The 27,713-nt window shown below is 42.9% G+C and overlaps 1 protein-coding gene across 3 annotated transcripts; it reads right to left on the minus strand.

The window, feature by feature from the left end:
* Window positions 1-272: 272 nt before the first annotated feature.
* Ercc5 (ERCC excision repair 5, endonuclease) lies at window positions 273-27,566 on the minus strand. Of its 3 annotated transcripts, XM_075956109.1 has the most exons (16): window positions 27,165-27,401; window positions 24,887-25,062; window positions 22,806-22,921; window positions 22,136-22,219; window positions 20,315-20,375; window positions 18,911-19,054; window positions 16,511-16,718; window positions 13,089-13,624; window positions 12,509-13,055; window positions 9,346-9,590; window positions 8,675-8,794; window positions 8,330-8,543; window positions 7,111-7,255; window positions 3,490-3,692; window positions 2,692-2,774; window positions 273-892 (listed from the first exon to the last, which is right to left on the minus strand). In XM_075956109.1, the coding sequence occupies exons 1-16, from the start codon at window positions 27,250-27,252 to the stop codon at window positions 326-328; spliced, it is 3,537 nt and encodes a 1,178-aa protein (XP_075812224.1). In that variant the 5' UTR covers window positions 27,253-27,401; the 3' UTR covers window positions 273-325. The 3 variants fall into 3 exon arrangements, with proteins under 3 accessions (XP_075812224.1, XP_075812223.1, XP_075812225.1); XM_075956108.1 differs by having other exon boundaries at window positions 2,692-2,776; window positions 3,492-3,692; window positions 12,509-13,624; window positions 27,165-27,566; XM_075956110.1 differs by having other exon boundaries at window positions 2,692-2,776; window positions 3,492-3,692; window positions 12,509-13,624; window positions 24,887-25,055; window positions 27,165-27,359.
* Window positions 27,567-27,713: the final 147 nt, after the last annotated feature.

Raw genomic sequence — 27,713 nt, forward strand, 5'->3', positions numbered from 1 at the left:
AGAGATGGGTCTCCATTGGAAGAAGTAAGGTCTAGTCACAGGTACAGTAACGTGTCTATCCCTGTAGCGGTGAACCAGATGAACTAGTCTGGCTACCACTATAACTGTACGCCACAGATTGACCAAAACATACCATGTTTCCATGTTGTTTGTGGATACTAATGTAGACACTCACACAGACATTTTCATGTAAAGGTTTTTCTGTTCTTTAATTTTTTTAAATAAACTTTAGAAACCAAACTATAAAATAAAAACTACACATTCAAAGTGGAGATTGTACAAATAGATTTAATTTCATGCTCTCAACACATAATCATTGCGAACATCATCCTTCCAAACTGCTGGCTTTTTTTAAATTAGACTTTCCTTTCCTTCTCCTTAGCTTCCTTTTTTTCTTCCCAAATACAGGTTTAGCAGTCACCAGGACTGCCTTGACTTCGTCCCCATCGTCCTCACTGGAGCTGCTGGTAGACACAGCAGACACATCCCTTCCGTGAGCCCCTCTCTCCACGGTGGGCAAATCCAAGTGGCGGACTTTTGGTGACTCCGCTGTTCTTTGCTGGGCGCACATCTCAGATGAACTTTCTGCATCCTCACCTGAATCCCCGGGGGACTCTGAGAGGTAGGGGTCCCCCAGAAACCCACCGCTTCCTGAAGACCTCCTTCTTTTGGGGTCTGATGTTTCTCTTGGGCTCGTCAGGCTTCTTTTGGGGGTGTTTCCTTTTGCCTTATCCAGGGTGCCAATCTCTTTCTCCAGCTCGCCAGCTGCCTCTTCTCTTCCTTTCCTCAGCATGCATGTCACAGCTCTGTTCAGCCTCTGGCTTTTTATGTGCTTGGCATCTTGTTTTTCCTGTTGAGCTAATCTAAAAAAGGAATCAATTCGTAGCTGGGTCTAAAATAAAATAAAATGATGAATCCGATTAGTGAGTAGTTTCTAGACCAAAGCAATAAATTCAACTCTGGCCGGGCGGTGGTGGCGCACGCCTTTAATCCCACCACTTGGGAGGCAGAGACAGGCGGATCTCTGTGAGTTCGAGACCAGCCTGGTCTACAAGAGCTAGTTCCAGGACAGGCTCCAAAACCACAGAGAAACCCTGTCTCGAAAAACCAAAAAAAAAAAAAAAAATTCAACTCTGATCACTCAGATTGGATTACTAGTTCTAAGAATTCAAGATTCATGGCCTGCCAATCTACCACTGTGGGGATTTAGGGGTTTTGTTTTGCTTTGTTTTATAACAACTGTATCCTCTTCTCTGGCAGCAAAAGAATTTCAGAGTCAATGTCTAAGTCATCCAATGCTTTTCTCTTAAGAACATTAACATCATATAGTACCTTCAAGGGACAAATTAGGCACCATCAAAAGCCACAGGAAACAAAAATCCACTGTTAAGAAGATATTCTTCTTCTTCTTTTTTTGGTTTTTCTGAGACAGGGCTTCTCTGTATAACAGCTCTGGCTGTCCTGGAACTCGCTTTGTAGATCAAGCTAGTCTCAAACTCACAGATCCACCTGCTTCTGCCCAGTGCTTGGATTAAAGGCATGCACCACCATGCCAGGCTGAAAAGATACTCATATCTAGTGTGTGTGTATAACAGCATTATTCATAATTACCCAAAAAACTAAAATTCCCAAAAGAAACAGAGCCAATATGAACTCCTTTGTGGAAAATACGCGGATCCCCCAAAACTGTAAAAAGCAACGCAATCCACGGAAGAAGGTGTATGCTGATGAGGCAGGAGGAAGGAGAGACCCACTCTGTCCAGAGGCATTTATCGAGGAGCAGATTAACATGAGAAACAAGGGAAAAATAAGCCCATGTCAACAATTATTAGGAGAGAGGTAGCAGTTTTAATCTACTATCTGACTTTCTAATTTTAGGGAGAAAAAAAATGAATAACGGAAAGGGAAAATATATTACAATGGCATTTGCCTGAAATTACGGAATAACCAGTCACTAGCAAATACTCTCATTCTTAATGAGCTTCTACCTCTGGTAGGTAAAAGCAATCAGGTAAACAAGAGGGAACCCCTGGGAATATTCTTAAGATCAGTTGTATTGGATTTTTTTCCCTAAATTACCCAAACTTAATGGGAATTGACTTTGCTATCCTAAAACTGGAGTTTCTTTCTTATTTACATGTATGTTTCATGAGTGGCTTGAGATGAAGGAAGGCTTACCCAATGTGAGCAAGACACACAGGTAAGAAAATCATAGACACCCATTTGGAAGAACTGAAGGCCACCGAAAAAGGCATTTTTCCTCCTACAAAACCTCTCTTGCAGAAATGCTAATAGATAGACCAGACCCTAAGTTGTAACTTGAAATGTTAGTGTTTGAAGAAAATTGAATGATTAGAATTGTTTTGGAGGGACTACTTCCTGGGCTTTTAAAAACTGAACACAGCTCCAGAGAAGTAATACATTTCAACTCAAGCATCTTAATATGAAACCATTTATTAGACTAGAATTTTTTCAAAGTCAGCATAAATAAGGACACTGCAGGGTTAACAGTGATATTTAAAAAATGGATTCAAGGCCCAATTTTTTCTCAATGTTTTATTCTATTCTTTAAGGCATCACCATTCCAAACCTTCGGTTACTTGCCCTGAAATAAGAGTTAACTGGACATTAACAGCAACCACCCTACCAACTGTTGTCATCACTCTGGTCATAAAGAAAATCCACAGTTACCTGCTGGACATTCAGTTGCTTGAGTACTGGAAAAAGGGATTCATCTGTCTTCGTCCTGTTCCAGCCAAAGTATCTCTGACAAAATGTGTTGGTAGTTAAGATTTACAGATTTTTTTTCTTTTTAACGAGACTTAACAAGTAATAAACAAAAAGATCCAAGAGTCAACCATTGATGCCACTCTCTGTATCCCCGGGGACAATCATATTCATAAAGATTGAAGTGGTCAGATAAGAGGCTGGCAAAATAAGCCACTCTGACAAGATCATCTGGCAGCATGTTCTGGTCAATCTCCTAAGGCAGAAGACACTCAAAGATTTATACTAGGACATCACAGACTCCTCACTTCAGAGTATGGCTAACCTAGAATAAATGCAAGGAGTGACTATCTTACATATTTGTTTAAGAAAGGAAGTTGTACTGGGGTTAAATCTATCATCGGTGTTGAAACCGCCACCCAAATTATTATTTAAATGCACAGAATTGCAAAGCCAGTAATCTTCCATATTTTTTCAGAATACTTAATCGTAAACATGTGGTCATGTCATGTATGCTGTAGGTGCTTGTTTCAAATTAAGATTCTTATTGAAGGACAATTGCCTCATATGCATGAAGCCCTGAGCTCATTCCCCAGCATTAAAAAATAAAAAAGACATCTCAGTAAAACTAAAGAGGAAAAGAACAAATAGGGCCGCAGATAAATAGAACACTGGAGAAAAAACAAAGCTAGGTTCCTGTCCCTTACACTTAAAACCCAGCAAACCTTTGGCTTAACAGTCCCATAAGTGTTAAGAAAGGATATTCTCTAATCTTGTCCACGTCAGGCTTGCCCCACAGAAACGACCCCCGGGAGTCGTCCACCACAGGCTTGAGGTAAGCATCCGCGACTGCAGGGTTGGGGAAGCCAGGTGTCAGCTGCAACTTCCGCAACTTCTTCTTCACTTTCGTGTCGTGAGGATTGGCTGCAACCTTCTTGCTGTTCTGAGCTTCATGCCACCACTCTCTGCACGATAATGGAAGCAATTACTTACGAGGCAGGAAGATATAACAGTTGCCACGCTGGAGAGAAAGAGCTAAATGTAAAGTTCTGAAATGTAATTCCAAGTGCTAATTCTAGCATAGGTATGTAGTATAGACTATTAAGCTACATGCTACAGATCTCACACCATGTTAAGTATATATATATATATACATATATATATGTGTGTGTGTATATATATGTATATATATATATATATATACACACACACAAATAATAATACCCTGCATCCTATCTCACCACCAAGGATTAAAAGTAGATTGTCAATAACAGAATCAAAACAAAGCTTACTAACTTTGGGAAACTGAATAATTCACTGATAAACGAGGAACACGTCAAAACAGAAATAAAGATAGAAATTAAAGACTTTCCAGAGTTGAATGAAAATAAATACACTAGGGGGCTGGAGAAATGGCTCAGTGGTTAAGAGCACTGCCTGCTCTTCCAAAGGTCCTGAGTTCAATTCCCGGCAACCACATGGTAGCCCACAACCATCTGTAATGAGATCTGATGCCCTCTTCTGGCCTGCAGGCATACATGCAGACAGAATATTGTATACATAATAAATAAATAAATTTTTTAAAAAAAAGAAAATGAATACACTATAGACCCAAACTTATGGGATAAAATTAAGGCAGTTCTAAGAGACAAGTTCACAGGACCAAGTGCCTACATAAAAAAGACTGATATACCTTTATTCAAACTTTAAAAAAAAAGACAGAAAGATCTAAAAGTAACAAAACTGACATGAAAAGGGGAACATAACAAGGGACACTAAGGAAATCCAGATATACCTTTAAAAGATTGGAAAATCTAAAAGAAATGGATAGTTTTCTTGATACATAACAACTCTCAACCAAAATATGGCCCAAGGCCAGCTGGGTTTAGTACAGAATTCTACCAGACTTTCAAAGACAATTTGACACCTCAAATTAAATCCACAAAATAGACACAGGAGGGCTGGAGAGATGGCTCAGTGGTTAAGAGCATTGCTGCTGTTCCAAAGGTCCTGAGTTCAATTCCCGGCAACCACATGGTGGCTCACAGCCATCTGTAATGAGGTCTGGTGCCCTCTTCTGGCCTGCACACACACACACACACACACACACACACACACACACACACACAGTCAGAATATTGTATACACAATAAGTAAATAAATATTTTTTAAAAAAATAGACACAGGAAGGAACATCAACTCATTTTGTGAGGCCACAGTTACCATGATCCCCAAATCACATAAAAACCCAACAAAGAACAAGAATTACAAAACAATTTTCTTTGTGAACACAGACGCAAAAATTCTCAACAAAATATTTGCAAGCCAAATCCAAGAATACATCAAAAAGATCATCCACCATAATCAGGTACACTTCATTCCAGAGATGCAGGGATGATTCAATGTACTAAAACTCAATAAATGTGATCCACCATATAAACAAATGAAAGGAAAAAAATATAATCACTTTATCAGAAGCAGAAAAAAAAACTTTGACAAAACTTAACACCCCTTCACGATAAAAGCCCTGGAGAAATAAAAGATAGAAGGGACATACCTAAACATAATAAAGTAAACAAGGGGCATACCTAAACATAATAAAGGACACAGGGACATGCCTAAACATAATAAAGGACACAAGGGACACACCTAAACATAATAAAGGCAGTTTACAGTTAACCTATAGCCAACATTGAATTAAATGGAGAGAAACTCAAAGCAATTCCATTAAAATTAGGAGCAAGACAAGGCAGTCTACTGTCTCCAGGCCAATATAGTACTTGAAGTCTTTCCTAGCACAATAAGACAACAAGGAGATCAATAGTAATACAAATTGCAAAGGAAGAAATCAAAGTATCTTAATTTGCAGATGATATGATAGTATATACACACGACTATAAAAATTCCACTTGAGATCTCATATAGCTGATATTCACTTTGAGCAAAATGGCTGGATACAAGATTAACTTAAAAAAAAAATAAGTAGCCTTCCTATATACAAATGACAAACGGTCTGAGAAAGAAATATGGGAAATAACGCCTTCCACAATAGCCTCAAATAATATAAAATATCTTGGGGTAACTCTAACCCAGCAAGCAAAAGACTTATATGATAAAAACATCAAGTCTTTGAAGAAAGAAACTAAAGAAGATAGAAAGATTTCCAATGTTCATGGATTGGTAGGATTAACATCGAACAAACAGTCATCTTACCAAAAGCAACCTACAGATTCAATGCAACCCCATTCAAAGTTCCAACACAAATCTCGGATGGACGATTTTCTGTTTCTTATAGAAACACAAAAACCCAGGAAGCAAAAACAATCCTGAACAAAAAAACTGCTGGAGGTCTCACCATCCTGGATTCCAAGTTGCACTACAGAGCTGTAGTAATTAAAACCACATGGTATGGAGATAAAAACAGACATGTTGACCAATGGAGTGTGACTGAAGACCCAGACACATATCCATACACCTATGGACACCTGAATTTTTATAAGCAAAGCAAAAATACACACTGGAAAAAACCATCTTCAATAAATGGGTGCTGGTCAAACTAGATGTCTCCATGTAGAAGACATCAAATAGATTCATATTTATTGCCCAGCACAAAACTCAACTTTAAATGGCTTTAACATAAAACCAAATACACTGAACCTGATCGAAGAGAAAAAGGAATAGCCTTGAACTGGCACAGGAAAAGGCTTTCTGAACAGAACACCAAAATCACGGGCATGAAGATCAACAACAATGATGTCATGAAATTGAGAAGCTTCAAGATAAAGGACACAGCCATTCTGACAAAGCAGCGGTCTATAGAATAGGAAAAGATTGTCACCAACAACCTTGACTTCTTTCATAACACTGAACTTGTGGTAAACAATTACACTGGCAACACTGAACAATTTCATTTGCTTTTGCATTACCCAGTCTAAGAAGGAACTTGAGGGTGTAGACTGTAACTACTTACCTTTCCCATCACTGAGTCCTGCAGATGACATCAGCTACTCGGCAAACATCTAAGTGAATCCAGAGGCAGCTCACACAATAATGAGAGCTGCAGAACTGGCTTTGTGTCCTTGGACAAGGATAAGCCAGGCATGAATAAAAAGAAAAGAAACTCACAAGGGCCCTAGAAACCACAGTCACCGTCCCCACTGCTCCTTCAGTGAACAGTGGCTTGGGACATCATGATTTCAGAAACCCCCGAGGTGGTGGCACACACCTACAATAGCAGCTATGTAGGAAGCTGAGGCTGGAGGATTGCACGTTTGAGCTCAGTCTAGGCAATACAGTAAGAGTTCAGCTTATAAAAAAATCCACTTGTTAATCTGAGTATTTAAATAAATAACCTGAATTAAAGACATGAAAAAAAAAGCTTACGAGAATTTTAAGAGCGGTTCCAGGCCGCGCCCAGGGAATTCATTGAGAATCTCCATGGCTGTTACACAGCCAACAGTCGGGATCCCTTCGGTATAATCGCTGCCCAGTAGATATGCCAAGTTGATTAATTTGCTCCGGTCCAGTCCTGTGTGAATAGCAACAAACAGATTTAATAACTTTATAAAAGTTATATAACATAAATATTTTATTATATAAACTGTGTATGATAAACCAATATCCAAAGCGTTTCCGTCATTAAATATCATTATATTGAGATTCTCAAGTTTTAACCATTCTCATTTTAAGTTCTCTATGTATGCTCACCTCTACGTTAGCTGTCTGACCTGCTCCGTCTGACCAGAGGCACACGCATTGCACTAACAACTGCCTCTAGTGAGCGTCTCTGAATGAACTCATCCCAACTCCACTCTCTTCCTCTGCTCCATTCTACCACCGGCCCAGAAACGGGAAACTAGAAGCCCTCTTCCCATATCCCTCATCCAAGACACAAACACTGTTTTCTCTGCTACCCCAGACACTATGAGGCTTCAGTTTCTTCTCAGTGATGTAACTACTGATAGCCCCCTCCTTCCCCATTCCCACTGGCCTCCTTACTTCCCTAGAACAGGGATATAAGCAATCTTCTGCCTCAGGGCCTTGAATCTTTAAGTCCCTCGGACATCATCTTTGTTGACTACATTTTCTTGAGGAGCCTGCCCTAGGCTGTCCCAAACAAAGCCTTCCCTGAGGACACCTCTGTGGGAACATCACGCAGCTCCTCATTCTCCTTCTGCTTTTACCCTATGTGCACACCAAACATCACATTATGACTTGTAAACACTGCCAGCATCTTTTCCTTCCACTAGACTGTTTCATTCGCTGCTCTTTTCCCCACTGTCAAGGATGACTGGCATATGAGAGTCAGTGTGCATTTCCCAGCTGAACAGATGGATGCATGCGGTCAGCATCAGAAGCAGCAACGGCTCCATTCTCTACCCTATGAGAGCATCTCTGATTCCCTATAAGGGAACTCAACTAACCTTGTAGATGATTTAACTACAAGAAAGACACTAGAATTTTAGCTTCTTAAATCCGAGTTTTGAAATCCTCTAATTTCGCATTTCCATTCATGCATCGAATTAGTTCCTTCAGGAGAAAAAACCACGTGAGGCAAATCAGGACAGTGAACTGTGGGAAGTGACCACACTCTGAATCTTACCTAGCTGGTTGTGAAAGTCCACGTACTGGTAGTATTCTACAAACTTGTTTTTGTTAAAGAAATTCTTATAGACATGCCGGGCCCCAAACAGCCAGATATCACTATCATCAGTGATGGTCCCAGAAGTCTGATCAGTGAGGTCAAGAATGGCACACTGCGCCTCTGCCTCCATGGGAGCCTGGATGTAGGGGATGCCAAACAGGCGCAGGAGTTCCTGTAGTAAGAGAAAGCACCCACAGGGAAATGCACTGGTGACCTTGAACACAAGGGGTGTGAGGCTGTCACACAGCCCTTCCCACAGAAGGACAAGTCACAGAAGCCCAACCTGGAGTCACACTCACTCACCTGACTTTCTAGAAACATCTGGCCCGTTACCGAGGCAGCGATCCGTTCTTGCTGCTGTTTTTGAGCTTTCAGTGAGTTCTGTTCTGCCAAGAGGTTGCTCTCCAGGATGTCCAGTTCCTCCTATAAAAAATGCTCCCATTCACAGATCATTCCAGTTACGATACAACTATGTTCATTTGTTGCAAGAAAACAAAAAGCCTGCATTTCCTCTGGTGGAAATGACCAGTAACCTGCTGCTCCTTACCGTGTTGCCCTCTTGGGATTTCGAGAAAAGACTGTCCCTTTCGGTCACCTCACTACATCATATGAGAAACCTATCCATCCCAGGCGCAACTAACATTTCTTTTTATTTCTTCTTTTCTTTTTCTTTCTTTCTGTTTTTGTTGTTGTTGTTGTTGTTGTTTTCAAGATAGGGTTTCTCTGTAGCTTCAGAGCCTGTCCTGGAACTAACTCTCCTAGACCAGGCTGGCCTCGAACTCACAGAGACTGGGACTAAAGGCGTTGCACCACCACCGCCTGGCTCGCAACTAACATTTCAAAAGGGAACTATGAGTAACAAGAAGATGAATTAAGAACAGCTAGTAAATATTTATCCAGCAACTCTTAAAATCTCAAAAGCCGCAGGCTTGGCTTCCTCGGCACTAAGATAAAACATGGTATTACATGATTACCAAATTAATATCTTGCCATTCATTAGGCGAGCTCTCAGCATCTCTGTCAGTGTTTTTGTCCTCTTCTTTGGCCACGTCCTCGCTGTCGGAGCTGTCCTGTCGGAGTTCTGTGTCCCTGGAGCTTCCTTCTTGCGGGGTTCCTCTTGGTTCCTCTTCATCTTGTTCAGAGTCAGATTTAGAAGTCTCCGGTGACTCTGCTTGAAGTTCACTATCACTGACCACACTCTGTACCTCAATGAAACTTCCTGTCCAAAATAGAATGATGTCACTTCATCTACAATGAGAACGTCAGGGTCACTCTGACATCATCAGAACTTTCTAAACAGTTGTGAAAAATATGAGACCCCAAAGAAAAGGATTTAAGTATAACCTCAAACATGCAACTAACTTGTTATTCTTTTTTTTTTAATATTTATTTATTTATTATGTATACAATATTCTGTCTGTGTGTATGCCTGCAAGCCAGCAGAGGGCACCAGACCCCATTACAGATGGTTGTGAGCCACCATGTGGTTGCTGGGAATTGAACTCAGGACCTTTGGAAGAGCAGGCAATGCTCTTAACCTCTGAGCCATCTCTCCAGCCCCCCTAACTTGTTATTCTTAAACACACTGCATTACAGACGCCCGCCTCGCACTTTCAAACAAGCGTTTTCAATCAGACAAATTGATCTACTAAGCTTTTGGTCACTGAAAGTATGAATAAAATTCTCAAAAACTTGCATATAATAAGATAATATTATTTTTAAAACTCAGAAAGGAAACCTGGGAAGCAGATAGGCTGACAGCAAATCTTTGCATCTGGGTCTGCAGGAAGCAGGAAGCGAGAATGACAGAGGACCTGGCATGAGCTTCTGAAACCTCAAAACCTACCCCTGAGATATACTTCCTCCAGCAAGACTACACCTACTCAAAAAAAAAAAAAAAAAAAAAAAAAACCACCTCCTAAAAGTGCCATTCATGAGCCTATGGAGGCCATTTTCATTCAAATCACTACAATCATTCAGACAAAAACTAAACAGAGAAATGCTGGCTTTATTGGATGCTATAAACCAAATGGACCTAACAGATATTTATAGAACGCTTAACCCAATAATATATGTCCTTCTCAGCACCTCATGAAACTTTTCCCCAAATTTGGCCACATATTCAGACACTAAGGGACTCTCAAGATACAAGAACACTGAAATAACTCCCTACATCCTATCAGACTACCATGGATTAAAGCAGGATATAAACAACAAAGATAACACAAAGTTTACAAACTCAAGAAAACCGAACAACTCTCTATTGGATGAAGCATGGGTCAAGGCAGAAATAAAGAAATTCAAGACTTAATAGAATTCAATGATTTTTGTTTTGAACACACAGCACACCCAAACTTAGGAGACACAGTGGAGCTGGTGCTAAGAGGAAAGTTCAGAGCACTAAGTGCCTACATAAAAACCTGGAGATGATCTCATCCTAGCAACCTAATAGCACGCCCGAAGATCTAGAACAAAAATAAGTGAGCATACCCAAAAGAAGCAGATGGCAAGAAGTAATGAAACTGAAGGCAACAAAGAAAGCAATGCAGAGCATCCATGAAACAAAGAGTGGAGTCCTGGAGAAAAGCAACAAGACAGACACAGAACCAGAAATCAAAAAGGGGGACATAACAACAGACCCCAAGGAAATCCAGAGGATCATAAAAACCTGTACCAACCAAATTGGAAAATATAAAAAAAAATGGATAAATTTCCTAACAGGTACCACTTACTAAAGTTAAGTTAAGATTGGATAAGCAATTTAAACCTGAGGAATTCAGGGAGCTCACCCAGAAGCTAGTGCTGACTGATAAGCTTTACTAAGAGTCAAGGGCTCCCTAAAGAAATGCTAGACCAGGGTTATAGCAGAGTCAGTACAAGAAAAACCTCGGCATCCTGGCCAGAAGTACAGAAATGATCAAAATACAATTAGGAATTGGCGAAAGTCGCAAGAGCTTGCTTGAGGGACACCACTCCCCCAGCCAAAGTGAGGAAGCTTTGAGCAAATGTGTTATAGTATTGTTCTATAACTGAATACCGCAATCCACATGACAACAAAAACAGCCAACAGGGGAGAAGGGAAAGGGTCTTCCCTATAGTAGACTATAACTAATCAACGCCTGTGGAAGGATGGAGTTGGTCATCACCACTTGGCAACTATCACAGTAGGCCTCTGCCCAGACGGAGGTCAATCAAGGATGCAGAAACACATGGCAGGAAGTTTGCTTGGGTGCAGCATATTCTCATAGGCCCCAAATTCCTTTCTGCTAACTGACAAACAGAGAAACTAAGATGTAGAAATCGAGCCAGGCATGGTAATACAGACCCGTGCTCCCAGCAAATGCCCATAAAGAAACAGCAACATGCCTTTGACTCTGGAATCAAATTTTAGCAAGGAAGAGACTACCCAAATAAACAAGCTATAGATAATGAAGATCACTCGCATATGTGTCCACAAAAATACAGAGACAGAGAGATATGCAAAGAGTGCACTGGAGAGACAGAGAGAGAGAGATATGGAGAGGAGAAGTGGAGGGAGAAGAGGCAGAAGGAGCAAAGATAAGGAGAGGTAGGGAACATACAAACAAACGGGGCAAAATACTGGCCTCTAAGGTTAGGTGTGAATCAGTCAGTAGTCTATGACAGCTTTTCACTCCTTTAATTTTTGCAAGTTTGTCAAAGTAGAAAGTTAACAAAAGCTAAAGGAAATTCAGCTTTCTTTTCCCCAAGCATGGCACTCCTTTCCTTTAACGATACCAAGGACAGAGGTGCCAAGATGGTTCATCAGTTGACAACATTTGCTGCTCTCGCAGAGATCCTGCATTAAGCTTCCCAGTGACCAGAGCAGCTCAAAACCCTGTGTAACTCCAATTCCAGAAGATCTGATGCCCCCTTCTGGCCTTCATGGGCACTGCATGCATATGTGAAATATCCATACATGCAAAATAAAATAAAATCTTAAAGATACAAAGGCCAGCCCAGCAAAGCAGGGCATCCCCATCCTGGCTGTGTGACCCTGGGATGCTCATTTCTCCTTTTTTCCTGGTTCCTCTGCTGTAAACAGGGCTGAACTACGGGGTCTCCTGGTCTCTACAGACATGAAGCCCTCCCACTCCATTCCCTTAAAGGAGTACCTACCATCAGACTCGCTCTCTTCCGACTCCATCTCCACTGGTCCCGTGGGCTCCGGGACTGAAATCAACTCCTTGGCAGCAGGTTCAGGCATCTCCCCTTGCTCGATGGTTTTCCGGGAATCGCCACGTTCGTCAGAAGACAATGCCTTTTCTAAGTCACTCGTTGCCTCTGACGGGACGTGAACTGTACTGCATGGTTTAGAAGCAGGGGTTTGTGCGCACTCTGTTTCATCATCGCCTTTCCTCTCGGGCGGGTTGAGACCTTCCTGCAGCTCGGGCTCTTCAAGGTCCAGCCTCTGATCAGAATATGTTTTCACTGGAGTTACCAGGGTCGGTTTCCTTTCACTGAGGCGCCCAGAAGCATCGCGGCATGGAAGTTCCGTGCACGCTGACGGGAGTGGAGCTTGCTTATCCTCAACCTCATCCTCACTGCTTCTCTGGGACGCTGCCTTCAACACCGGAGTAAGTGACATTTGTTCTCCTGGAGCATAGCATCCGCCAGCTTGATGACAAGCGGCACTCAATGAATGAGCAGAGGCGGTCTGTTCTTTCTCACGACCGCAGCTGGCCGCACACTCCTCTACCACAGTCGCGGCGGGTACAGGAGGAAGTGTGGCAAATGGCGTGACACCATGGCTTTCGACAACTCCATCACTGTGCCCCTGGTCTGGCCCGTTTCCAGGCAGTGCTCGCACTGCCGGCTCATCACTCCTGGCGCATACCTCTCCATCTTTATCATCACCTAACACTCTCATCACTGTCCCTCCTGTGGGCTCATCGCCCCCACCACACTCTTTCCCGTCTTCGTCATCATCCAAAGCTTTCTGAATAGCCGCAAGCGTACGCGGTGATACGGAGCCTGAATCTGCTGTGGCCCACAAGTTCCTCTCCCCAGGCTGCCTTCCCGCTCCACTCTCGGGCTCCTCTTCTGAGCTACTTCCCAGCATGGCTGCCTGCATAGCCAGTAAAGTCCTCGGAGAAGGAGGTGTGGCCTCTGGCTCTTTCTCCTGCTTCACTTTCTCCTGGGGTGAGAATTTCGGGTCCAAGGACATGCTGTGCACTCTGCTGGAGGAAGGAGAAGCCTCTGAATCCGCATCCATGACTTTCTTAGCTTGAATACCTGAGAGAAATTAAGACATTTCTCACCATGCAATTCACAGTGTGACAATGTTTTTCTGGGACGATGAACAAGAGAATCCTGGATCGTAAATACAGTGATACGATTTTATTAAATCTGTTCATTAATTCTAAAGTGGCTGGCTCTGTAGTAACTAATCCATTAGTGATAAATATAATTACTACTACCTAACCAAGATTCCCCTGGCTTTATCATGGACGTCTTTTCCCAGACCTCAGAGCGAAAAAGTACCCAAGGTTTTATTTTGTAATTTAAAATTTTATTTTGCCACAACACACAGCCAAAAGTGAAACAAAAACTTTTATCTATTTCATAAAACAAAATCCCATTTTAGATTATTTCTTAGTTGTTTCTATAGAAAAAAATTAAATCCTGGTGTTAGTGCTCATACATATGAATTTAAATTTGTAAAATGATCTTTCTCCCTATTACTTTAAATACTAGCAAATTCAAATATGCTTTTGAAACTAAGTTATTTGTCATAAAATCTGAAATGAAAAAAAAAATTCCAATACCCCTAAGGAAAAGCAACAATAGAAAAACCAATATACATGACAGAGTCACTGAAAGTACTGGCAGTGTGGGGTAAGGAGGCAGTGGGGGCGGCCTTCAGAGTTAAGCATGGCTTTAGAAACTGTGACTCACTTATTTCTTTATTTAATTTATGTGTGTGCGTACGTGTTTGTGTAAATGAATGCCCTACATGTGTGGGTGCTTGGGGAAATCAGAAGAGAATGCTGGACCCCTTGGAGGTGGAGTTACAGGCACCTGTGAGCCACTTGTGTGTTTGACCTGAAACCCAGTTCCTCTGGAAGAGCAAGATGAGATCTTACCTGCTGAGCCATTCTGAAGCTCCTTGTTGTATATTTCTAATGCTAACTTCATATTTTAAAAATTACTTTGATATAACATATTACTTCTCACATCTTTTTAAAATAAAGTACACAGAGTCGGGTGGTGGAAGCACCAGCCTTTAATCCAGCCTTTAATAGGGAGGCAGAGGCAGGTGGATCACTGTGAGTTCGAAGCCAGTCTGGTCTATAGAACAAGTTCTAGGACAGGCTCCAAAGTTATACAGAAAAACAAAAACCAAAAAAAAAAAAAGTAGATATTATATTTGTACCCATCAAAACAAAAAAATGGTCAAAAGTCTGAGGAAATATTAGAGACATTCTACCATCGATGGACCCAAAACTCTACCTTACGTAGCTAATGTGTATAATAAATTTATAAATAGCAGAAGCCACCACATACGGGACACTTTACAGACAGGACCTGACACAGCCCACAGAACAAACCTGTATCAGAGATACAAAGTGCCTGGCATGAAAGCAAAGACTCACAAAGCTAAGGACACTTGCTCAAATCAAGAGTCAGAACTGGACATCAAGGCATGCCGGCTTCTAAAGCCCATGATTTAGACTTTTGTTTCCCCTATCACACCAAGACTGAAGCTCATTTTATTACTTCATTCTCTCAGTTACGATATGAAAAGGAGGTATACTTGGGACAGAAAGGTTTAATTAGGGAAGGAGTTGGAAGAATAGAAGAAAGGTGAAGATTGTAAGGGGGGAAGGGTCAACCCAAACCAAAGATAGATGCAAAAACCACTGTATAAATGAAAAAAACACAATTTAAAAAAATTGAATGGCAGGGCTGGAGAGATGGCTCAGTGGTTAAGAGCATTGCCTGCTCTTCCAAAGGTCCCGAGTTCAATTCCCAGCAACCACATGGTGGCTCACAACCATCTGTAATGAGGTCTGGTGTCCTCTTCTGGCCTGCAGACATACACACAGACAGAATATTGTATACATAATAAATAAATAAATATAAAAAAAATTGAATGGAAGTACCCTGTGTGAGCTGACAAGATTGCTCCTAGAAGCCATGGGAACTGATCGAAAATCCCAGTGCCAAGTACAAGTTACTCCCCATGGGTCTCTGACCAGACAGCCCAGAGAAGCTCCCAGAAGAATATAGAATAGGCCACAGCTACTGCTCTAATCCAATTGCAAATGACACGACACACCCTGGGCACAGGGTGTAGAAGTTGGAAATGAGCTGGAAGCCCCCTTCCTGATACCCAGCTACCACAGAACTGAAAGGTACTGGGCAGGCTGCTGGGAGCGAGGAGTTTTCAAGTCTTTGCTGGTGGTGAACGCTGTGTGCTACAGTTCTGACCTGACAGACCAACTGTGCCCGTTAATACAACAATGTCAAGAATACTCTGGGGGTCAATCAACATACGACTCAACTGGATTTGTGGCCCACTCTACAGGAGGAAAGACATGTCTGAGACTGTATAACCCAGTCAAAACTCATGGCTAGAGAGGTCACTGCCCTAGGAAAAAAATGTAGGGCTGCTATTTTGCTATTTGCTAATTGGGTAGTCCAACTGCTTCCCAAACCCGTACCTCTGTACCTCAGAACCAGTGCTGTGGCCAGCCTGGACCAGAGAAGCTCCTCCTTGAAGAGGGTGACACTCTGCAGAATTCTGGAACAAGCAACTGCTGAGTGCTCAGCCATAAATGTTTCAGACGACGCACACAGCACATCCCAAAAGGGGGGAGGGTGGGGATAAAAAGAATGTAGGGGCCTGAGGATGGAAAGAACACTACAAGATGCTGTGTTCTGGATATGGGACGGCCATCAGAACCATAAGACACAGCAGCTGTAGCTACCTGCAGACGCCCTACCAAGAGCCTGAAGAGCACAGTGCTCCTGATCGAAGTCCTCAGATGCTCCGCGTCTGCTCTGACTGGCACAGGATGCAGCCTGTCATCACGACAGGGACGGCATGGCGGCGAGAGCCAACTGCATCCCTATCCTATGGCTTGAAGCTGTCAAGCCAATGACGGTGCCTGGTACCTTTTATCAAGATGTAGTGGGCGGTGTCTTCAGAGACCACTCTCCTTGACTCCACCTCCTTTAGAAAGCCCCCCTCATCTTCGTACTGCCTCTGGATTTGCCCTGAGTGCTGCTGGTTCATTTCCTTCTGGACATTTTCTATGTGCTGGTTTAGGTAGTTCTTCTTAAGCAGGCCTTTCAGCTGGTACTGCGAAAAATCATTAGACTCCTAGGGAATAAAATAAACAAGATTGGTGCTTTCCACAGATAACACCACCACGCACCAACCCATCCCCAAAAGGTACAGCCTCTTAGCAGAAAAATAAAACTTGAAAATCAAGGTGGGGTTCCAGCGGTAACTTCCTTTGCTTTTTGTTTTTCTTTATTGTTTGTTTGCTTTTGAGACAGTTGCTCAATAAATAGCCCAAGCTTTTGGAACTTACTATATAGACCAAGCTGATCTTGAAATTGTAGAAATATGCCTGTCTCTGCCTCCCAAGTACTGTGATTAGCACACATGGAATTATAACAGCCATTAAAAAAAAATATCCGGGCGGTGGTGGTGCACACCTTTAATCCCAGCGCTGAGGGAGGCAGAGGCAGGTAAGATCTCTGTGAGTTCGAGGCCAGCCTGGTCTATAGAGTGAGTTCCAGGACAGGCAGAGATACACAGAGAAACCCTGTCTTGAAAAACCAAAAAAAGAAGGAGGAGGAGAAGGAGGAGGAGGAGGAGGAGGAAAAGAAAATTCTTTGAAACAAAATGAATTAAGCAAAAGAAACTTTGAAGGATCTTTTATTACTTAATCATTCACTCAAAAACCATTTGCTGAGCTAGACTACATGGCTGTGGTATGATGGGTGATGGTGGCTCAGCAAAACACAATCTTCTAGATACGAATGAAGTGCCTAGCACTAGCCCTGTCCCTGGTCCCCAAACGACAAAGAATAAAGCAACCGAGGGTTTAATCATCATAATTAACAAGTATAAAGCTTTTTCCAATGAGGATATTCTAAGCGCTTTTATACAAACTACCTTGATTCATTCTCCCAGACATCCAATGAGACATTTTTCTATCTCCAGTCTGTAAACAACAGACTTGAGACTTCAACGCCAGACTCACATGGAGACCTCAGCCAGATGGCTTACACAACTGAGTCCATTATTAGTCTCATTATCCCTGCAACCAGGACATGGATCTTCTCTTGTGAATACCACAAGGGCACAATCGATAAGCCGCCCCAAGGTCCATCCTGGACTACTTGAAATTTGTCTTCTCACGAAGCCACCCTAGCCTTCCAGCATGGCTTAGCCTGGTCTAGCAACAGCATGGTTTCAAAGAGAAAACCATGAGGGGCTGTTTTTCTCCTTTCCTTCTCACTCCACTCAAATCTTATTTCTGAGTCACACTCAGAGATTCCTCACAACCCCTCAAAGCACATGCCTGAAAGATAGATAGAGTCTGGATTACTTTCCCCTTAGAATAAAAATAAACTTCCTTGTACCAAAATCCTAATAATATAATTGCTATGCACCTTATTATTTTCTTATTGCACAAACTGCATAGAAAATAAGAAATAAGAGATAAATCTTTTTTTTCAACTTTTTAGCACCAAAGTAACAAGCATTCTATAAAGTTCTAAAGTCAACAGCAAGTTAAAAAAAAAAACAAGCAAATAAAAACGCAACATCAATGCTGAGAACTGTCAGTCCACCTCAGTGTTTGAGAACAACTACTGCAAACAGCAGGGGGTGCCAAAAGGAAGGAAAACGGAACTCACACATCCGAAACTCAAGCCAGCAGGTGCCCAGTGGGTGCACATACTTAGTAATCACCACCAGCATTGTCAGGACACAACACACAACCAGGCACACCACACCTGCCTCGGCTTCCCGCGACTATGAAGTCACCACGCTCAGGCCACCCTAGGAGAAGACACAATCCTGTACCTGGAATGTCACATCGGAAGTACTTTCCGTCTTAGGATTACTTTCTGTCGGCAAGGCATGTTGTGGTTTAAAGTGACTTCTAAGGATTGGCCCACGAACCACAGCATGCTGGGCACTTACTGTGTCAGACACGGAAGTGCCGGCTAAGAGTGTAGCCAGGATCAGGACAGGCGTGTTCTGTGCTGAGGCTAGAACACCATGTTACAAGGTGCTGAGGACACACAGAAGAGAGGGCCTAGTCTTGAACAGAAAGTCCCCAAGACTTCCTTGAATATCTATGAGCTGTAATGGATAAATAAATAAACTATGCTTTATGGGATGTGAGATATACCAATTCCGTACCCATGCAACTGGACTACTGCCTGAAGTGGAGACTTGGACTCTAAGTACCATCTCCATTTTCCCTTCTTTGAGTCTTGCTGAAGTTCTGTTCTACGCATTGATGTGCTACTGTTTACTGCTGCGTGTTTTACCTCTGGCATTGCTTCAAACAGTGTCCGCCTTCGCTTGGTAAACTCTTTCATGTCAGTTAAGATCTCATGCTTCACTTCAGGGGGCAGGCTGCTGAAATCCTCAGACTCGATGTCGATGGCCTGAGGATTATGAAAGAATTCTTCCTGTGGGAAGTAAAACGTTAACCTCATTAAGTTTATATTTACCCATTCAGGCCTAGTCATTGCTACGAACACTGTGTTTATATCATTAAAACCCAGCTCTCCATAATCTACACACAGAAGCACGCATCCATTTTGCAGCAGGCATCACAATGCACAAACAGGTAAGCCCCTTCATTTGTTCACTCACTCCAAGGCAAACCACTTATCAGGCGCTCGGACCCCACTCAGGCTCCACTCAAAGACTCTGGACACTGTGGTGGCTGTGTACATACGAACCCTAATCTTATGAGTAGAACAAGGCACGTAAGCAAGAAAACAGGTAAGCAAGGTTAACTGTTAGGACATCCAATAGGCTGAGCTGCTAAACGTAATCAGGGAAAAATCTTACATGATAGATGGAGAAAACCCTGTCAGAGAGATGTCTGGGGCAGGGATTTTTCCAATACCAAGAACCTGGTGGGAGTGGGAAGCCTAGACTGAAGAAGAACAAGCAGAAGGATTCTGAAATGAGAACAAGACTTGCGGGTGAGAGCCATTTTTATAGCCACATCAGCTTTTTGTTTGTTGTCTTGTTTTTTTTTTAATATTTATTTATTTATTTTGTATACAACACTCTGCACCAGACCTCATTACAGATGGTTGTGAGCCACCATGTGGTTGCCGGGAATTGAACTCAGAACCTTTGGAAGAGCAGGCAATGCTCTTAACCACTGAGCCATCTCTCCAGCCCCTTGTTTTGTTTTTTTTTAAGAAAATAACATCTTAAAGAAATTAATTTGGGGGCTGGAGAGATGTTTCAGTGGTTAAGAACACTGGTTGCTCTTCCAGAGGGCCTGGGTTCGATTCCTGGCACCCACATGGCAGCTCACAGCTGTCTGAAATGTTTTTAATCCTAGCACTCGGGAGACAGAGGCAGGCATGATTCTGTGAGTCCAATACCAGCATGGTCTACATAGTCAGGTCCAGGGCAGCCAGGACGACATAGAGAAACCCTGTCTCAAAACCTCCCCAGGAAGAAAGAAAGACATACACAATGCCAAATCCAATATACAAATGCACTGAATGCATGTAAGTGTGAATTTTACACAGACATACATATATGTATATATAAACATATACATATATGTATGCATACATGCAATCAAAAACACGCAGTTAAAGGGACAGCTATGTCTACTCCTTATGGAGAACGTTCATAAACCCATCCTGTTCATCATTTCAAATAATGAAACACGTTCTGAATTCCCGTTACGAGAGTACCTGCAAAGCTTGCTTTTGATCCATTCTTTCTCGCCACTGCTTTTCATCTTCCTCTTCTGAACTGCAGACAAGAACACACTTAACGTCTGTGACTTTTAACAAACACTTAAAAACATGCTTCTTGAGCTCAAGGTCTGGAACAGCGAATGGGATGGGTAGGCTGTGACCCTAGGATCTCACTGTCTAATGGGGAACACACGCAAGTAAGCAACTGCAATATGAAATCCTAACTCCCTCCGTAAGGAGCAGAAAGTTGGTAGAGTTAAGTTAAGGAGTAAATCACCTAAAAAAAAAAAAACCTCAGGCAGTGTGATTGTTTGAATAAAAATAACCTTCACAAGCTCAAACGTCTGAACATTTGGTACCTAGTTGATGGAAGTACTTGGGAAAGAGATGTGGCCTTGTGAGAGAAGGTGTGTCACAAGAGTCAGGCTTTGAGGCCTCAAATCCTCCCACCACGTCCAGTATAGGCTATGCTGTCCAAATAGGGTTCCAGATGTGAGTTACCAGCTGTTTCTGCTGCCATGCCTTCACTCCGCCATAACAGACTTTAACCCTCTCAAACCATATGCCCAATTAAATAGTTTCTTTTAGCCTGGCAGTGGTAGCACAGGCCTTTAATCCCAGCACTCAGGAGGCAGAGGCAGGCGGATCTCTGTGAGTTCAAGGTCAGCCTGGTCTACAGAGCAGCGAGTTCTAGGACAGATTCCACACCGTGTCAAATAAAATAAAATAAACAAAAAAAAAAGTTTCTTTCATTAGTTGTCTTGATCATGATATCTTATCACGGCAATAGAAAAGTAGCTAGGACAGACAGTCATGAAGTTTTCCAGAACCTCCTACAATCACATTGGTGGATCTGCTATGAATAAGCAAAGGACTCCAACACAGGGCACAAAAGAAGCACATGCGAAGAAGTATTCTAGGTACATGAACTGAGTTCTGCAGTCATCTGGAAAAAAGGCAAGAAAATTTTGCCTGTGACGGAGAGGAGACCAGGGGACGAGGCTGAAAAAGAGTGATTAAAGGGCTGAAAGTTTATCTTGAAACAACGAGGTAGGCTAGGCGTGATGATGGGCCTGGGGCGCGCTAAGAGCACACAGGAAGGTTGTAAGTTCAAGGTCACTCTGAACTACAGAGCAAATTCCGGTCAGACTAGATTACGTGCTGAGAATTTGTCAGTTAGGAAAAAAAAAAGCAGAAAACATATATTATGAAGTTTTATAAAAAGAAAAAGAAAATGACAATATCAGAATTTGGCTTTAAATAAATTGTAGAAGACACAGCAGACTGTGCTGGGAGTGGGGCGTTGAGGCAAAAGTATGAGGTCAAAGACGAGACAGAAAAAAGGTTGGGTGCTACTGAGATGCCAGAGAGTGACGTCAGCAATGTAGAGAAAGAAATGATATAGAGAGAAAGCAAAAGGTTTAGGCATGTATAGAGGAAGAGCAAGGGGAGAGATCAGGACAGGCGTGGGATAGCCAAAAGTATACACAAAATATTCAGATGAAAACCCAGTAGTTTGTAAGTCAGTTTAAATATGTAATCTTGAAAAGGGGAATTTGAACAGATATTCTGCATGGCTATGCACTGATCCTAGAAGGTGTTATAATAATTTATAGCTCCCTATAAATTATTGATCAGGGAAACCAGGAGGTTTCCCAGATGCTGAGATTCCAGGCATTCGCTACCAGTCTGCCCAGGTTTTTCTGAGGGTGTGAGGGATAGAACGGGACCTCACACTTGAGGGGCAAGCCCCTTCGCTAACTGAGCCGCCTCCCCAGCCCCTAAAGTGATACTCCTTAGTAGAGAAACATTTACCTGTGTTTTTCTTCCTCCTGTAAAGGTGGCAAAGCATAGATGTCCTCTCTTTGAACTCGAGTAAGACTGGGTAGGGCTTCATTTCTGAAAAGCACATGGCAGTTAGTTTTCAACAAAAATCCTATGAAATGCATTTTTTAGTCAACCATCTCCTCCTGCCGGTTGCACAGATCCTGCTCAAGGACAGTGCTTTACCCCCCTTCATCTGGCTGTCTTCTCCTGGCCTGCGTCTCCCCCAAGCCATTACTGTCATAACTAAGAACCATGTGGAGGAAAAGGGGAACTGGCTAGGGCTCCGCAGAGTCTTTTCCACAGCCTCGGCTACAGTGAGAAAGGGGCCGATCACAGTAAAGTCAGGTTGCGGGGGGGGGGGGGGGGGGGGGGGGGGGGGGGGGGGACGACGACACACGGACGGGATCTCCATGGTAAAGCACCTGACCAGCACAGGTGAGGCCCTGAGTTCCAATCCCTGCAACTCTTAACAAATACAAGTCTAATTAATTAATTAAAGGAGGAGGCAATACAATAGCTTTTCTCTCTTGTTAGCCACAATCCCACACCCCCAGGTCTGAAGCTCTCCACTCGTTCCTCCCCTGACTCTTCCTGTTGTGAGGAGACCCGGAGAGAGGACAGTAGACCCCAGGGAGGGTCCACAGCACAGTCCTCTTGCCTTTTCCTTCTGAAGGCAGTTTGCAGAGCCTGTCTCTTCAGAAATGTCTTCAGGAGCTTCTCTGTGGTCCTTCGCGAGTCGGTGGACGCGGAATCCTTCCTCTGCCTTCTCTTGGCCTGTAAACAAATGAAGCGTGTGAGATTTCACTTCCGGTGTGGGGCCACTAAAAACCTTTCAGGATCTGAATGTAGGACGACGGCTGTACTAGGGCTTCCTCCTCACTTCTGTCAATGGGCATCTTCAGGTTCTGTGCTGGACAGGACGCACAGAGCACTTGTCTAAAGATCACCTATGGAGCACATCTGGAAATTACTAGCTTGTTGTCAGTTTCTTATAAATAAATTTCAATACCACCAAGAATCTAAACCTTTATAAAAAATTACCACAAAATCAATTTGATACTGTTTTTTTTATTTATTTTTATTTTTTATTTATTTATTTATTATGTATACAATATTCTGTCTGTGTCTATGCTCGAAGGCCAGAAGAGGGCACCAGACCCCATTCCAGATGGTTGTGAGCCACCATGTGGTTGCTGGGAATTGAACTCAGGACCTTTGGAAGAGCAGGCAATGCTCGTAACCTCTGAGCCATCTCTCCAGCCCAATTTGATACTGTTTTAAGAAATGATTTGTACATACCTCTGCCCCCCCCCCACAAATGCAGCACTATATTAGAAGAAATCCTTAGCATATATAAAAGTATTCTAAGGAATGTTGAGCTAACTGGACAACTTCACTGAGAAGGCATTTGAGGATCACCCAGACCAGAGCAGTTTTCCTATTGTTGTTCTGAAAATAGTCTTTTGTTTGCTTATTTGCTTTGTTTTCCTGTCACCAAGGACACTCAATCACACTCTAAAGGAGACATCTCTTAAGTAGGGGTCCACAGCGAGCAATAGTAGCCCAGCCAGACAAAATGTAGACCACCTAAAGAGATATCCTAAAGAAACTACTTAAGAATTCTAGTTGTTGGCCGGGCGGTAGTGGCGCACACCTTTAATCCCAGCACTCGGGAGGCAGAGGCAGGCGGATCTCTGTGAGTTCGAGACCAGCCTGGTCTACAAGAGCTAGTTCCAGGACAGGCAACAAAAACTACAGAGAAACCCTGTCTCGAAAATAAAAAAAATAAAAAAATAAAATTCTAGTTGTTTCAGTTAATAGGTAAATTTGATCCTAACATATATAATAACTTCTCATAAATATTGTAAAGACAAACTGTTACAAGCCTGGCACAGTATTGCATGCCTTTTATCCCAGCACTTAGGACAATGGCAGAACATTGCAAGGTCAAGGCAGGCTTGACTATATATACGGAGTTCCAGGTCAGCTGAGGCTACATAGAGAGAGCCTGTTTCAAAAAAGAAAGAAAGAGGGGCTGGAGAGATGGCTCAGAGGTTAAGAGCATTGCCTGCTCTTTCAAAGGTCCTGAGTTCAATTCCCAGCAACCACATGGTGGCTCACAACCATCTGTAATGGGGTCTGGTGCCCTCTTCCGGCCTGCAGCATACACACAGACAGAATATTGTATACATAAGAAATAATAAATTTAAAAAAAAAAAAAAAAAGAAAGAAAGAAAAACAAACTAAATTACAAAACAGTTAAGCATAAATTTAAAAATTTATGAAATTTATGAAAGCAACTGAAATTAAACTGATTACAAGTCAAAACTGCTCACTGAAAACAGGCAGTGGTGGCGCACCCCAGCACTCAGCAGGCAGAAGCAGGTGGATCTCTGAGTTGGAGGCCAGCCTGGTCTATAGAATGAGTTCTGGAACAGCCAGGGCAACACAGAGAAACCCTGTCTCAAAAAGCAAAAATAAATCAAACATATGAACAAATAAATAAATAAGGAATACATGCAGGCAGCCTTAAAAGGACGGAACACGTTGTTACAGTTAGGAATATATATGCATATACATAAAAACATGCAATAATAATTAGGGGAAAAAGGAATTTGAAGATTGGGGAGGAATACATAAGAGGGTTTGGAAGGCGGAAAGGGAAGGGAGAAATGCTGTAGTCAACATAAAAAATTGTTAATGGTGTCTACAGAGAAAATAAAATGAGATGATATTTACCAAGGTCTGCTTCTTTAGCAGTGGAGCATCTCCATCAAACACAAAAATAGGGCGAATACGAAAAAATAACAGCTTGCAGAGCCGATGGAACAATGTGAGAAGATGAGCGTTTTCTATCGCATTCCCGTGGCGATCTCGGGCTCCTTTAAGTGCTTGGTTTAACCAAATGCTAATATCTCGGAGAACCAGTAAAGGAAAACAGTATGGATTTCCAGCTTCATCCTCAAACTTTCAATATCCAAGACGTGATACCAACAAACAGAGAACGTTAAACATATATCACCATTTATGGAAGCTGGATACCTGGCCATGACAGAATCTACCCAAAGTCAGCTAGCTTTACTTTGGTTCCTTATTACTTTCTACACACTGAATCTTAAAGTCATAGGCAGATCCACACCCTTACTCCTGAAACACTAAATCTCACGGAAGTGATCCCTTTCCACATGTAAACTAGCTGTGGCTTACCATTTCTCTGGGAGGGCTGAAAGTCCCCACATAAAATTCTCGGTGAAAAACAATCACATAAAATCAGACAGGCCGAAAGTATTTTCACAATTTGATTCATTAAACTTCAACACACATGGAACAAATTTACATTCCCCAAGGACAAGTGCTTTAACTTAAGTCTAAAGCAAAGCCAAAACTTGCTTTAGAGTTGAAACTCAAAGACCCAATTTATTTGGAAGAGTACGTAAATTACAAACCTAAGATAACCGTGGATGAGTTCTTTATTACCAAACAAATAACACCTAAATTTCAGGTATCAGAATTCTCATGGTAAAATATAAAAAAAATTACAGAAGTAATCATATTATAACAGACACATGTGATTGTATGCAGAATCTTTCTCAATTTTCTTTAGATAAATGACCCGTTTTCTTTCAGAAAAGCTTAATAACCTCACAAAAATGACTTCACATCCTGAATGGGACTCAGCCATTTTACAGGTAATTTACAGTTTACTTTTCCTCTGTCATCCCTGAATGTTAGGATGCTGAACTTCCTAATCCTTTACAGGGGCTGGAACAGAAAATAACCTAAATCCGTGATGGCGTTACCAGTAGTACTTTTTCTCAATAACGGGCATGGAACTTCGGGGCCTCACACATCCTAAGAAAGCACTCTACCACTATAAGGTGAAACCCTCGATGAGAATTTAAGAGTTCCCCCTCGGCCGGGCGGTGGTGGCGCAAGCCTTTAATCCCAGCACTCGGGAGGCAGAGGCAGACGGATCTCTGGGAGTTCGAGGCCAGCCTGGTCTACAAGAGCTAGTTCCAGGACCGGCACCAAACCAAAGCTACAGAGAAACCCTGTCTCGATCCCCCCTTACTACGAACTGCCCTTTCGTTTACTAATAATTCAAAAATCCTTAAACTGCAGTGATACCGAGAAGCCACTAGGGTGCGACAGAGCACATGTGCTTTGCAAAGTTCAAGTTACACAACTTCCTGTTCCCTGGGTAAAAACTTGTAAGACTGTTTTATAAAATTCTGTCACTGGTGTGTTTGACATAGAACGTTCTTCTTCTAATATTACATGTTCTCCATTAATTATAAGCTGGGAACACAGTGAAGAACTGGCTCATCAGATAATGGCTTCTTTGCTGCACTTTACAGAATGACTTGACATGCCTCACCTACACACACACACACACACACACACACACACACACACACGCACGCGCGCGCCCAGCAATTTGTTTACAAATCTAGTTCTCATTAAGAAAATAGTGTAATGGTACCTCCAGCTTCTGAGATAAAAGAGGCACTGTCAAAGGAGTCGTGGAAAAGGCAAACGAGATCTTCAAAATTAGTATCACATTTCCAAAGTGAGAAAACAGAACAAGACTACAGCGACCCAAAACCAGCTAAACATACACGGAAACACTACGGGGGCTGAAGGAAACTAATTCACTAGGCACCACATTAATTTTTCATTCCAAAAGATGAGTTGACTATGCAAAAGAACGGGAGATCGATAGTCTCTCCACGCTGACCTCCCGCCGCGCACAAAATAACTTCTAAACTTTACAGCTCTGCAGAGCCGGACGCTCTTCCAACTTCATCCTTTAAATCTCCCGATTCTCCAAGGCAACCGCGTACCTACTCTGCAGGGAGCACCGAAGCACAGGAGGCACAGACTGACCCTAAAATGAGGAGAGAGGGGCTGCAAGCTGGACAGGCAGACACCCAAGCAATGCCCGGCTCCGGTGCTCCCAGGAACCCAGCCCTCCGGCAGTGGCCCTGCCCTCGCCATCGCTCCGCCTGAAGGATACCCACGGCCAGCACCTTGCCCTCCAGCGCCTCCGGGCTGACCCGGCGGCCGGAGCACTCCAGCAGCTTCCACAGCCCCTGGACTCCCATGCTGCAGAATCTGTGCTTAACTTAGAGATGGGCGCGCCAAGCGCTGGCACAGGGAGCCCATCTCCCTGCAGCCGGAACTCGCCGCGGCGCGGATGCGCTGGGACACTTCCGGGGAGGACCTGGCCTCCGAGAAGAAATGCACGGCTTCACCATGGCACGTGGATGCAGTGGGAGGAGCGGGGACTCTTCAGCTAACAGAAGTGAGGAACGGCGCGGGCGACTCAAGCCGCCAAACGTCCCTCCCGATGATGCTTCACCCCGCTCCCCCACCCAGGACATGCAAAACCCACGCGAACTGAAGCCTCTAGGCTTCCGTCTAAGGGAACGCGACGGTTGGGAGTCCCGTGTTGACTCGTGACGTATAAATCCTGAGCCAGAACGCTAGGGATGCCAGTGCAGAATTGGAACCAATTGTTAGTTCACTGCTTCTGTTCGGCCGTCTGTTAGGCGTCAAAGACAAT

Source organism: Microtus pennsylvanicus, chromosome 22 (assembly GCF_037038515.1).
Source record: "Microtus pennsylvanicus isolate mMicPen1 chromosome 22, mMicPen1.hap1, whole genome shotgun sequence".
Taxonomy (NCBI): Eukaryota; Metazoa; Chordata; class Mammalia; order Rodentia; family Cricetidae; genus Microtus; species Microtus pennsylvanicus.

Excerpts from the sequence above, each read along its gene's own strand:
- Ercc5 (XM_075956108.1), bottom strand. The coding sequence starts at position 27,252 with ATGGGAGTCCAGGGGCTGTGGAAGCTGCTGGAGTGCTCCGGCCGCCGG. Across the intron at positions 22,220-22,805 it reads ACTGCCTTCAGAAGGAAAAG|AAATGAAGCCCTACCCAGTC; the intron begins GCAAGAGGACTG and ends TGTGCTTTTCAG. Across the intron at positions 19,055-20,314 it reads ATCAAAAGCAAGCTTTGCAG|GAAGAATTCTTTCATAATCC; the intron begins GTACTCTCGTAA and ends TACTTCCCACAG.